The 14,485-nt window shown below is 31.3% G+C and overlaps 2 protein-coding genes across 2 annotated transcripts in view; one reads left to right on the top strand and one right to left on the bottom strand.

The window, feature by feature from the left end:
• The window catches only part of tum (Rac GTPase activating protein tumbleweed), a 34,280-nt gene extending 22,540 nt beyond the window's left edge, over positions 1-11,740 (top strand). The window contains exons 10-16 of the mRNA XM_076504842.1: positions 317-499; positions 956-1,064; positions 2,503-2,608; positions 3,891-4,023; positions 4,629-4,737; positions 5,773-5,878; positions 9,870-11,740. Of these exons, the coding sequence (XP_076360957.1) occupies positions 317-499; positions 956-1,064; positions 2,503-2,608; positions 3,891-4,023; positions 4,629-4,737; positions 5,773-5,878; positions 9,870-9,942 (819 nt within the window). The 3' untranslated portion in view covers positions 9,943-11,740. The remainder of the gene's footprint in view (positions 1-316; positions 500-955; positions 1,065-2,502; positions 2,609-3,890; positions 4,024-4,628; positions 4,738-5,772; positions 5,879-9,869) is intronic.
• A 2,151-nt stretch (positions 11,741-13,891) lies between these two features.
• Positions 13,892-14,485, bottom strand: LOC143251615 (uncharacterized). Its single transcript, XM_076502884.1, has one exon. The coding sequence runs from the start codon at positions 14,483-14,485 to the stop codon at positions 13,892-13,894; it is 594 nt and encodes a 197-aa protein (XP_076358999.1).

Below are 14,485 nucleotides of genomic sequence, written 5' to 3'. Positions count from 1 at the left end.
AGTTCTTAGTGTATAAAATTAGCTAGCCAATACAGTTTTCTATTTTTAATGTTTTCATCATTCCTTGATTATATCTCTTATCTTGTGATTGCCATCTATAAATTCTTATCTCACCATGCTCTTATAAATATATTTGTATGTAAAATTATTTTCCTGTCCAGTTAAGTGACTGTTGTGTAGTTCACAATTTAAGTAAAGAAGCACAAGTTATAGCATTTATTTTACCAGAATATTTGTAATGGTAATTTAGTTGATAGGAAGTTAAGATTATCCGATGAAGGTGATAGACCAGGATTGTTGTTTCTTCATTTCGTAGGGCACTATAGCAGACTATACACCTTCTTTTCCACCAATGATTCCAGCTGTTATTGTTCACTGTATCAAAGAAATTGAAACCAGAGGTTTAACTGAAGTCGGACTGTATCGCATCTCTGGATACGATAAAGAAGTGAAAGATATTAAGGAAAAGTTCCTCCGGGGAAAGGGTGTCCCAAATATAGTGAGAAGATCGTACTCTGGTTTTCTTCTTTCTATACTTGTGTAGTTCATTTAACGTGCTTCTTTTCTTCATTTTCCAACTGAACTTTAAAGCTTATAAGGAGAAAATGTGTATCATATACAATCCTAAGTACATGTAAAAAAAAAAGTGCTAGCAGATGAAAATATTCCCAAACAGATGGATTTATCCAATTATTGCCTTTCACATAGATTTTTCACTATTCTAAATAAGTTTAAGATTATTTCATTTTAAACTGTATTGTTAAATTTAAGCTCATGTTGTTAAGATCAGAATTGTTTCAGAAAACTTTCTATGAATTGTTTTTCTTTCATTGAAAATAACCTTTTTTTTTCATACTGCAATCAGTAACGTTTCATCTTTGAGTCATTTAAATTTCTAGAAAATCATCTTATGCATATTTTGTGGATGAAAATAATCAATCCTTTCTCGTAACAGAGTAATACAGACATTCATGTTGTATGTGGAGTACTCAAAGACTTTCTTAGGTCATTAAGAGAGCCACTGATAACAAGAACACTGTGGAAAGACTTCACCACAGCTGGGGGTGAGTATATAACCAACCTAGAAAACAAATATACTACTAGATAATGTTAACTTATAATAAATGTTTTTATTTAGCCAACAATAATTTCCTTTTAATCATATTGTGTTAATGTGTTTGATATTTTGCTTAATTTCAAAATAAGAATTTTTAATTCACAAATTAAAGCAGTTTACCATCATAATGTGTGTCAAGTTTGATACCTTGTGTTGTTTATAACATACTCATAAAATAATGTTGATGGTCAATTTCTTTTGAATAAAGTTTATTATATCATCTTTTGTTCTGTAGAATGTAATAAAACCCAAAGTCTTTTTCAATATACAAAAAGCAACTTAAAGTAGTGTTTATTTTACCTTAAGGGCATCATAGAAATATAAAATAAAACTTCAGTGAGATACCTATGTTTGTATAGAGCTGTGGAATTCTTGGAAGTAATGGGAAATTAGTTCTAAAATTTGTAGCACTAAAAATATCAATTTTTAAGTTGTTCTTTTGGGAAAGTCTTAATTTTTTTTTTTTTTTGTAAAAAAAATCATCCAAGAATTATAAGGCTTAATTGTGTAAGTTTCCTTTTCAGAATCAAGTTTATTTTTTACTGACTATTGTGAATCTTTTTGCATTAAGAAACTATCCACCAACAGACTCATTTATAGAACAAAAACACAAATATAATCTGGTGTGTCAGAATATGAAAGTTTTGAAAAAAGTCCTGGAACTTTTCTTGTAAAGTCTGTTTAAACCTGGAATTAATTTAAAAAAGTTTGAAAATTTTTTCTCTTGTATAAAAAGATTTTTGTTTATTATTAATTTCAAGTAACAGTATTGATATTTGTCTTCAATATCATTAATTCTGAGTGGGAAACTTGTGACAGAAAAATGGTATTCTTTTAACTGTTTTGTTCAATACTGGACTGATGCTTTCAAATGTGTCTCAGAAATCATGGTATATATGGGACACTGATACATTATTTTTGGTTGATGCACATTAGCTGTTGTACTAGATCATGTATGATATTTTAAGTGGAGACACTATAGGATTTGCAGGATTGGAGAAATCCTTGATTACTTCATTTGATTAGATGCTGCACAGTCTCCCAGCCAGTATAAATATTTGGAAACCTTGTAAATCCAGGGCCTAAAATATTTTATACCATCAATCTTTAAGCCTGAAGTGTATATAAATATCAGTAGTCTAATGATACCATGTAGAGGTTGGTAGAAGAGGCCTACCATGGTTGTTATTTGAGATATCAACATGTTGAGGAGGTTAGTTTTTAATGTGTTGTTTATAAAAGGACTATAATTTATAAGTGAATACAAAACACTTTCTTTGAAATTTAAGTAATATTAAAGTAAGAGACACAAATACTTTCCATACCTTGCATGTTATTAGTGGAATATAAGCATTGTATTAATTAAGTTCCCTTGTTTTATGTAGAAATGACTGATCTACAAGACAGTTTAAGTGTTCTGTATCAAGCAGTCAGTCAACTTCCACAACCTAACCGAGACACATTAGCATATTTGATTATTCATCTCCAAAGGTTTGTTTGTTCATAGTACTAAAGAATGTGACTTGTTTTAGTCTGGGGCAGAAATAATTTTCTGGGTTGGTGTGAAAACTCCTTACACTTCAGGAAGCTTTAGTTTCATTTCCTCTTACCATGTGATGACTTTAACCCTTTCTTAACAGGCTTAGTATGGTATACACAAATTCATTTATACATTTACACAATAACTTTTGATACAGCATATGTATCTTCATAAATTTTGGTAGACTTTTAGTAAAGATTTCAAGTATTTTCTATATAAAAAAGCAGATTTTTTAATCACTTTTTTACTAAAACTGAGGGTCACTTATCAGCTGACATTTATCAGAATGTGAGACATGGATACGAGTTCCATCTTTCAAGCTATCAGTATTGTCCTAAGTATATCTTATTTAAAGAAACTAAAATCCATTTTACAATAAATATTATACATCAGATGAGATTCCATCCAATCACTTGTGGATGTTCTTGTGCAATGTGGGTTTATGAGCAACTATCCCTATCCTACACTTGTATTAAATAGTCAAATGAAAGTAAAGTTTTCAACCTTAGAGTTACAAGTGGAGAGGAGGGGATGCTATATAGGCTTCATTAGAAATTTAAACATTTTTCTAAATTGTCCTTAACAACGTGCAAAGAAAATTGTAACAAAATTACTGTAAAGTCTGTTCTTTACATAAGTATTGTAAGAAACCTAAAATTACTTCACACAATGGATGGTACAAAAACAAATTGATAATTTTAGGGTTAAGTATTAGTATTCATGATTAATTATGTGGATGAAGACACTTTATTACATCATTATTATTTGATAATCAAAAGTATTTTAATATTCTGAAGATTGTGTGTTGGTGAAAGTTACTTCATTAACATAGATTTCAGTAGAAGCCAAAACTAAGAACTAAAGATCCACAAGGGGAAACTGCATGCTGATCAGCTGTTACTAAAACTGAAAGTCAGTCTCTGGTTTAAATTGCAATGTTACTATGAATTTGTGCTAATACGTCTATATTGTTTAGAATAATCACTAAAATTTACTGTAGTTTAAATTAAGGTTTCTTTTTTGAAGGTTTGTTATGTTAAAAGTAAAATACTTGTCAAAAACATGTGGGATACATGTTGTAGATGTCACCCTATATACAGTCTATGGAAGTAAGAGTGTAAAGTTTTTACGTGAAAGAGAAATTCACCAAATTATCCATTGTTAAACAATGTGCACCTTTTTCGGCATATTTTATCATTTGAGAACTTTTAGGGAATGTGAACTGTTTGTTAGAATTTCAGAGACTCCAGAAGTGAAGATGCCATTGTCAAACTTAGCAAAAGTGTTTGGTCCAACACTGATTGGTTTCTCATCACCAGAACCATCACCAGCTGAAATGTTTGCTGAGACAAAAAAACAGCATCTTGTAAGTCATTGTAGCTGAATGTGGTATAAAATAGACTTGTTTAGCACAGCACTGAAATTAATCAACTATTTGATAGGTTTGCTTTAATATAGGCTAAGCAAATAGTTTTCTCAAATCATTATTAATATTTGAACACAGCCATGGTAGTGTTACTGTGCCATGTTGTGAATAATAAATTAGTACATCTTCACAAGTATTCATTGCTGTTTGTAAGATTATATATATGTATGCACAAAACTAATCTGTGTAGGAAATTTTAAGAAATTATCTAATTCTTTTAAGTGTCTGTTTGTATTGACAGGAATTGTAGACTGTTAAACATAAGCTTGTTTATATGGGTATATAAAGCAGGCTATAGAACAAAGATACTAAATTTTACTTCATAGTAAGTTTAGTAGTTGTACTTTTTTCTTTTACTATTTGGAGAAATTTTAGTTGCAATACAAATTGCGTTAGAATATGTTCTTGTTTTTGCAGTGTTCAAATGGATAAAGAATATAATGGTTTCTCACTTCAAATTATTCAAATTTCACTAATGTTTCAAGCTATAAAGAGTTATGTAAGCCAGTGTTTTTTGCAGATATATACTATATTTTGTGTTTCAGGTTATGGAGAAACTTTTAAACGTACCCAGTGATTACTGGGAAAAGTTTGTTAACGTTGAAAGTGACGATGTGTACCCTAACGTACCAAAAACTCCAGAGTCTAAGCCAGGTACACTTAAAGTTTCATAATATCATTGTTATTTTTATCAGAAAAGTTGCCATAAAACTTTGTGATTTGTGTTTTCAAGGCCTTTCAAACATACTGTTTACTTTGTTTAATACTGGTTCAAGATTGATATATTTGTAAAAGTATTTCCTTGAGAACTGAATCTTTATAACAGAATATATTTTGTCATGAAGAAATAAGCACAAATTAATTTATTTTATAACACACGTTTTAAGAGTGGGCAGTCATAATAAGTAATTGCTAATATGTTCTGTTATTAATTACCAATCATCTGTCTTGTAATTAGTGTTAATTGTTTTGTGAAATCATATTTTGTTAGTGGCACTAATCCTTTCTAATTTTTAAATATAAATATTTTTGGTAAATGATTCCATATTTTTATTGTTTTTTGTAATGTATACATTCAAATTAGGAAGGTGAGAGAAATGTTTGCAACGTATGTAGCCATAAGCCCGAGAACCTATTATGGCCAGTCATAAATCACAGGCTTTAAGATATCAGTGACCCAACTGTACGAGTAAAGAACACTTAAATGCTTGAAATATTATAATTTATTATTTTATAGACTGCATTTAATGTGCAAAGAAATGTGATGTGAAATGTTAAATAATGTTACCAAGCTTTTGATTTTAGCCCCATTTATAGTCCACAAAACTTACCTCTGTCTCCCTGTGCAACTGTGCATTTTGTTTGCAACTTCTTCAAGCTCTGAAAGTTTTGCTTCCCCAGTATTAGGTTTTCATCTGACTGACTTTTTACAATCAACTTACATGTCATACGCTATGTATAAACCAACTAGGGAAGTAGTTATATTATCACTACTATTCAATGTCTCACCCTATGTGTTATGCCTTGTCTTTCTATTTAATATTAAGCCTCAAGATTTTAAAACTAATAATATTTGATATGCTAATTCAATACATTTCCCATCCATGTATGTGAAATGAATGCTTGTCATAACATAAGCCTATTTTTAGGTTTTGTCAATATTACATGATTTGTTTCTAATTTCAACAGCTCCTGAGGGAAGCATCTTGGGTCCTCTGTCAAGTGGAACACGTCAAGGCTCCTGGTCTAAGAGAAGTGGTGGGGTTTTACTAGGGAAAACACCTCTAACCCCCAGGTAGATATGTGTGAGAGGTTGCCTTTTAGACTATTATGTTTTCCTTTTTTGTTCTGTTGCTGTTAATTTAATTTATGTGGCTTACACAATGTATTAATGATGGTTGATATTCAATGTGTTTTTTTTATTTTAAGGCAGTACTAGTGTTTAGGAAAATATTGAATTTGACATTACTATACATTTTGCAGTAAGACACCAAACTAACTCATTGGAGGTGCCTTGGAGGGGTACATCAGCATTGCCTCAAAATATTTAGTAGAAGATCCTGAATTAATAAGAAATAGTTATTTGAATTAACTAATATAATAAACTGTGCTTTAATGTTATATATTATGAATATATCCAAAAATCAACGTGATCAATGCAGTTCATGATATTCTGGCTGTAAGGTCAATATAATAATATTAAATGTGTAAAGGGGTATTCTGAACTTTTGATTGGTTATTCACATGTCATTTCCAATAGTGAAAAGAAGAGAGCAGGTCTACTCTTTGATTCAGTATGAGTGATATTTTGGCAAATAGAAACGAAGAGAGTTTATTTTATATTCTAGCTTTTGTTACTATCTATAATTAGAGTTCCCAATACATACAGAACTATAGAATTTGTATTTTAATATTGCAAATATGTAATTTGAATCAGTACTGCATACAACATAGCCAGTGACACACAAAAATATGTTTAGGGAAAGACCTATCTTGGCAAGATTAATAATGTGTATTTAATCACAAGTATTCACTATATTAGTACATGTTCTACAGGGTGTGCAAAAAGTCACCGTGCATTTGTATATTTATTAACTAACATGTTTCAATATAAAATACAGGAGGTAAATATGAATGACAATTATAAACAATGTTGAAAGTGACCCCCATTGGCATCAATACAGGCCTGGATCCTTCTTATTTTGTTTCTAAACACCACTATCAGTTGCTGGCTTGAAATAGACTGAATAAAATATGATTACAAAACTACACAGTGGCTTTACAAATGCTCTGTATGTATTCAAATCAAAATATTAAGTAGTTGTGCTACATTAAAGTGAAGATGGATGTATCTGAGAAGCACATTCCTGTCCTTGTAGAAAGCATGATAATGCTTGTATAAAATGTTCAGACAAATTAAATAAACTAACCTAACTCCACTTTCCCAGATCATTAATCAAATAAACCCTTATGAAGATGGATGTATCTGAGAAGCACATTAGGCATATAATGCTTCAAGTTTAAAAAAAGTCAATAGTGCAGCAAAAACTACATGAAACATTTAAGGTGTTTATGGTGTGGAGTCTTTCAGTGAAAGAAAATGTCGAAGGTGGTTTCAGAAGTTCAGATCAGGTGACTACAGCTTAAGTGATGTGCCATGTTTAGGTCATCCTGTTGAATTTAATGATGGCTTGTTGCTGTATGCACTTGATGAAGATTGTGCTGTAACAGTTGAACTAGCACAGAAGCTTAATTTAACCTATTCAACAGCTTACTGTCATCTGCAATAGTTTGGAAAGGTGTCAAAACTTGGAGAATGGGTTCCCCCATGATTTGACAGAAGCCAATGTAACTCACCTTTTTTGGACAGGTTAGTGACTTGAGATAAAAATTGATATTTTATAAAAATGTTAAGTGCAGCAGACAATGGCTCAGTGCAGGTAGGCTGGCTAAATCACAGCCCAGAATGGACCTTCACAGAGGAAAGTCTTGTTAAGCATTCGGTTGAACATTGTTGGTGTGATTCACTTTGAGACCCCCAACTGGTACAGCGGTATGACTTCGGATTTACAATGCTAAAATTAGGGGTTTGATTCCCCTTGGTGGGCTCAGTAGATAGCCTAATGTGGCTTTGCTATAAGAAAACACACTCCACTTTGAGCTGCTACCACTTAATGTAACAATTACATCAGACTTCTATTGTCAACAGTTAGAGCACTTGAATTTTGCAATGAAAGAAAAGTCCTGCTTTGATCAGTTGTAAAGGTGTTGTGTTTCACTAGGATAATGCACAGCCCCATACAGCAAGGATCACATCTACAAAGATTGAAGAGATAGATAGACTGGGGAAATTTCCGTATCCTCTTTATTCTCCAGACTTTGCCCCATCTGATTATCATCTGTTACAAAGTTTGTAGAACTATCTTGATGGAAAAGAGCTTGGAACACATGAATATGTCAAAACTTCTCTCTCTACATTCTTTTCCTCTAAACCACAATAATTTTATAGGTGGTATTCAGAAGCTTGTGAATTGTTGGCAGGAAGTAATTAATAATAATGGAGCATACATTATTGATTAAATAACATTTGAAAGCATTTTAATCCTCTCTTTTTCTGAACCTAAAATCAGACTTTACTTAAGGAATGACCTGATAGTTTTTGTGTTGTGTAAAAATTTCTCAAGTTCTAAAAAACTGTTAGATGATCAGTTTATTAATAAGTATTAAATACACTTTAACCCCATTCACTTTGGTTAAAGGCCAGTTTGTGTTATGTTGGAGTTGCATTCAAAATGTCATTGATCTACAATTTTATGAATTTATATGTAAGTTTGGTATCAAAATTTAGTATTATACACTTTATTTTCTTAATTTCAGAGTAAATAATAAAATAACACAATTGTATGTTAATTTTTGTTTCATATGGTATGCTGGATTCAGCATTGGTTGAAATTAAATGTTTATGATGTCCAAATACATCATAATGTCTGGTTTCTTACAAATTACTGACATTGACAGGCTAGAATATCAAATAAGAACCTTCTATCTTTTCTATTTGCTGAGATATCAGAACATGTACTGAATCAAGCACAGTGTCTCTGCTCACCTCTTTTCATTTTTGGAAAGATGTGCTTACATACACTTCTGTCTACCATGTGTGAACAACCAATCAAAAGCTCAGAATGTCTGCCTAGTGGCTTTCTGACCATAATTGTATTATTCAGGTACCAAACTCATTCTTGTAAAGCTTAGATTTGAAAATTAAAGGTAGCTTCTGTGACCTCATATTTCATATTTTTGTTAGACCCAAATACAGCTTAGTTACTAATTTTGATAAGTGATAGTGGAATACTGTGGTATTTGTTACAGTAATTTACGATTTTTGGTTATTTCAAAATGTATTTATAAAACTTAAATTTTGTTTCCTAACTCCATGTGCAAATTTTGATAAGGCTTTAGTAACCTATGGTAAGCATCAAACAAGTACAAAGTTTGTAACTATAAGATATTGTTTACTCTACTTATATACTGTTCTATATTTTAAGGGAAATAAGTTTAAGTAAATTTAATAAGTAACTGTAAATAGTAATGATGTGTATGTGTGTGTGTATAATGTATTAAAACAGAAATATTTGTTTTATGAAATACTTTTACCAATCCACTAAAGCACAACCAAGACAAGTTTTATATTTTATATTCTTGGATATAGTAACAAGTTAGCCAGGCATGGCTGTTAGGTCAATATAATAAAAGTATGTTAATAAAATAAAGATATGTTATAAGATTTAAGCTATATTGACTATACATTTGTATTTTTGTGTTATAATCTGTAGTCGTTATGGAATGAAAAAAAGCATGATTTATATTAATTTCCTAATTTTTATGGCAGTTATAAACATATTTGCATTTAATGAACCCGTACATATTTTAATAGTGAAAAATAAGATAATGTATGGTGTCTTTAAAAATATATTTCATTATTATCTAGTGGTTATAAAGAGCTCAAATGAGAAATATTCTATTGCATAAAGATTTGTTCTTAAAATCAAAATTTAATTAGTTATAGCATAAACTTTAAGAATCACAAAATAGTTGTAAGGCTGATTCCATAAACCGAGACTGTGCTGAAAGAGTTAATGAAATAATGTTGAAGCTACTTTTAAAAAGAAGTGAAGCAATTAATTTTGTAGTTAATTTATGGTTTAAAAATTTAAATTATAGGACATTAATTGTGGGAGAACTACTTTATAATTTTCTTATGTAACTTGATTTGTTGTATTTTACAGAAACCCATCTAGTCTGCGAGGAGGAAACTCTAAAACTCGACAGCCATTTTTTGCTTCTCCAATGTTAAAATAACAGAACAATTTATATTTTAATGGGGAGATGTTGTTCTGTCTTGATCTGTTAAATAATTATTTTGTTTTATTGAATGATACAAAACATCCAATGTGCGATTAATTAAGGCACAAGCTGATGGAAACTAAACTTTATTCTGAGAACAATGAGTAAAATATCATAAGATAAAGTAGTGTATGATTACATCTGTACGAGTGCTTTTGTCTTGGTTTTGTTTTTTGCCACTTGAGGAATTGCTTCTGTACGTAGCTTGCAAAAAAAGTCACAAGGTATTATTATTGTGGAAGTGAATGTGTGACAGTGTATATAGATTGAACTGATTTTAAAGCTTGTACCCAGCTACTTACAAAACATATTGCTTCGTAAGCAGATTCAGAAATGAATTACAATAGTTATTATGAAGAAATAAAAAAATAGTTTCTAGTAAGTTTTCCAAAGAGTGTAAAATTAATGGTAATATTTTATTTTGTAGCAAAATTATCAGATATCTTATTAAAATTGTGTATGAGGGAAAACTGGTTCCAAGTCACCTGTTTGAGAGTTTAAAAAACACTCTCAAATCAAGATAATAATCGACTAAAGCAATGAAGTAAGTTACTATAATAATTGATAAAAAAATGTTTGATATTTTGTGATTTTTATCAGCAAGGTTTTCTTTCTCATTCTTGCAGTAGTTTTTGGCACATTGCCTTATCGAAGGGTAACTATTTCAAAATCTGACTTCAGACCTTTGGTTGAAATTTATGTTTGATATGCTTGTTATCACAGGATTTGATAGCATAATAATAACTTTTAGATTATAGAAATTCTGTATAATACTGTTGAAAACCACTCATGGTTTTAATGTAGCTCTCTTTCATTGTCATAATGTTTTTTCAGTTTGTATCTGTTATGTCTGGCTAAAACGTTATTTATGTGTTCTGCCACTATTAGAAGTATTTTGTTTTATTGTATAAAACAGTTTTATTTCATTGTTCTGTCATTATTGTATTTTGCAAGTAACTCGTATTCCTGCTTTCATTGGACTTTTTAATACTTTCATATTGTGCATTGTTTAAGAGGTCAGAGTTTTTAGATGAGAAAAACATTAAACAATACCTTACAAATTGTAAATTTTAGGCCATGTAAATAAGTCTATTCAGTGTTATATTACCATTTACTATGAATGAAGTAAGGTAACCTTCACTTTCTAGATAGAGTTGAAAGTTTATATCTTAATAAGCAGTGTTATATATGTTTTTAGTCAGTTGCTCATATAATTCAATAAACAGCAAGGATGCTCAAAAGTCAGAAGATACTTTGGTGATATTTGAAAGTCCTATGTTATTACTAAGTTGTTTTTAATATTATAAGCTATTTGTTATACCTACAGATCTAAGCACTGTAACTTCATGATAAAATGTGGCAACATAAAAGGACAACAAAGTAAATGTTATTGCTTTTTTCTGTGAAAACTGATCATCAGTAAATAACTACAAACCTAACACTAAACATTATTAGTTTAACTTCCAGTTGCTGTTTTTCTGTTTGAGATATATATATATATATGCTGCTTACTAAAGAACAGTCGTGTACAGTGTGTTTTAAGGACAATTTTGTTCCTGTTAAATTGCTTAATGTCTGTTTCATTTTACTATTTTATGTTCTATACATATATGTATATACACTACTCTATGTATATTTGTGTACTTTTAGATCTTAAAATTCATGGTTTTAAAAATACATCTATCCTTTATGTAGTTCTAACTTTTCTGTTGTCTTGTAATATCTTCAATTGAATAAATTCTTGCTATGGTAATTGTTTTTTTACTGGTGGCATATTTAATGTTTGAGTCATGTAAGTTTTAAATTCCATTTCTTCAGTCCTAGGTATGTGGATTTTGTGTTTCTGTTACAACAATTTGTAGTAGACTTGTACATGTTATAGGGATATAAGGTATAAAATTTCTCTGCATTTGTATATAATCATATACATATGTAGATATGCAAGTTTATAAGGGTGAGTGACTATGCAGTTGGTATATGGTTGCTATTAAAGAAAATGCAACAGTCAATGAAACCAATTTGTTTGATACTAAGGTGTTAGGATTTACTGTTCTAACTCAAACAAATGTACAGAATTTTCATCTCATGCATGCACAGGTTTGTGAAATGGTCAATTATGCAGGTGTTCCATATCAATGTATAAGGATGATAATTTGCAGTCATTAAACAGTCTTATTTAAATTTCCTTATTAAGTTCAATTATTTTGCTTAACTTTAAATTTTAAATTGTTTACATGCAGTTAGTGATGTAGTTACCACAGGACAAATCTCACTGTTAACTTGCCAGTCACCTCTCTTGGTTTGTTGTCATAAAAAGTGGTCACATAATGATAAGTCATGGGGTCTGAAATGGATGATTGCTCATTCAGACCATACAGTTATGTATGGTAATTCACATCAGCCTTGGGTGTCTTTAGCAGAATGTTGAATTGTTTCTACACTAACAGTTTTTCAATATCTGTTTATATTATTGATAGAAGATGTACATACCTGTTATCAGTAATAGAAGCAAACCAACACTGTATTGGATCTGACTTGCCTGCAGTCATAGGATCCCTGTTCAGAGACTGAACTGGATATTCACAGCTACAATATGTTTTATCAGTGAATGACCATAAACACATTTCACAAGTATGCTTCTTCATGTGTCAAATCTGCGGCAGACATCGACGACCATGGCATGCCAGACTTCTCTGTTGTCAATCCTCCTTATCAACTCAATGTTGCTCATTGAGTTCTTGGTGACATAGTTATTGAGGCTGTCGATATATTTAGTTCTTTGACACCCTCTGCTTTTCCTCCCTTCTGTTTTTCCACATAGCATCTGTTTCTCTATCCCATTCTTCCTACAGATGTGTCCTAGAAATTCCATTTGTCTCTTTCTTATAGTTTTCATAAGGGACCTTTTGTATCCTGCCAGTTCCGTGACTTCCACATTTGTTTTTCTTTTAGTTCATGATATTTTTAGCATACTTCTAAGGAACCACATTTCAGCAGCTTCTAATCTTTTCTCTGTATCTTTGTTCAGTGTCCAGCTTTCACAGCCATATAAGAGAACAGATCATACATATGATTTCAAGGTGTTAATTTTAGTGACATTTGTTATGTTCCTGTTTGTGAATATGGACTTCATTTTATAGAAAGTATCCTTGGACATTGCAATTCTTTTCTTTATTTCTGTGTCACTCTTTGCATTTGATGTTATAGTATATCCAACATATTTGAAGCTTTCGACTTGTTTTATTCTCACGTCCTTGCTGGTTATGCTACATGTGGGTGTAATTGATTGTTCTGGGATAACCATGCACTCTGTTTTCTTTACGTTTAACTGCAAGCCTTTTTCTTCACTCTCGTCTACTGTTGTTGTGAGGAGAGTCTGTAGATTTCGTTCGGAGTCCGCAATAAGGACTGTGTCATCAGCGTAGCGCAAGCTGTTGATATTGCATCCACCTACTTTGATTCCCTGATGTTCATTGATGTTTCGTAGGATTATTTTGCTGTATAAGTTAAAAAGATCCGGGTGAAAATACACATCCCTGCCTCACCCCTCTTTCAATTGGTCTATATTCACTCAATTCATTTTCAATTTTGATAGCTGCCATTTGCTGCCAGTAAAGGTTTCTAAGGATTCTTAGATCTTTAGCATCGATGTTCAGGTCTGACAACATGTCGAATAGGTCACCATGTCTCACATTGTCAAAGGCTTTAGAATAATCAATAAAACATAGATATAAATCCTTTTGTACTTCCAGTGATCTTTCCATGAACATGTTTAGAGCGAAAATTGCATTTCTAGTGCCTTTATCGGCTATAAATCCAAACTGAGCATCAGAAATCTCTGGTCTTATCTTATTCCTCATTCTAGACATGAGCACTCTTAAAAGAACCTTGGTAAGATGACTCATTAGACTAGACTAATTATCCTGTGCTGTTCACAGTCAGTTGTTCCAGGCTTTTTTGGCAATGCGATAAAGACTGATTTTTTAAAGTCTTTCCATATTTCACCCGTGTCATAAATAGTGTTCAGTAATTTTGTCACTTCCTGGATTCCCACTTCTTTTAGGGCTAATGAAAGTTCAATGGGTGTGTCGTCTGGACCAGCTGCTTTGCCTTTATGTATCTTCTTCATTGCATGTTCCACTTCATCAGGCATAAATGGAAGGCCTTCTGTGTCTATTTCTATGTGTGGGGTTGGGCTTCTGTTGTCGTTATATACTTCCCCAATATATTCTGACCATCTGTTAAGTATATCTTTTTTATCCATCAAAATTTCTCCATTCTTAGATTTTAAGCATCCTGTTTTTGCTGATGGAGTCTTTCCTGTCACTTTACTAATTTTCTTATGCATATATTTGCTATCTTTTACCTTGTTATTTTCAATCTCTGTACACTGGGTGTTAATCCATTCTTCCTTGGCAACATTGCATTTTTTCTTCACAAGTCTGTCTATTTTTTGGTATTTTTCCTTATTAGGTTTAGCTTTTCTTCTCTCTTCCAT

This window comes from Tachypleus tridentatus, chromosome 6 (assembly GCF_004210375.1).
Source record: "Tachypleus tridentatus isolate NWPU-2018 chromosome 6, ASM421037v1, whole genome shotgun sequence".
In the NCBI taxonomy this organism is placed as follows: domain Eukaryota; kingdom Metazoa; phylum Arthropoda; class Merostomata; order Xiphosura; family Limulidae; genus Tachypleus; species Tachypleus tridentatus.
This window is presented reverse-complemented; position numbering and strand designations above follow the sequence as displayed.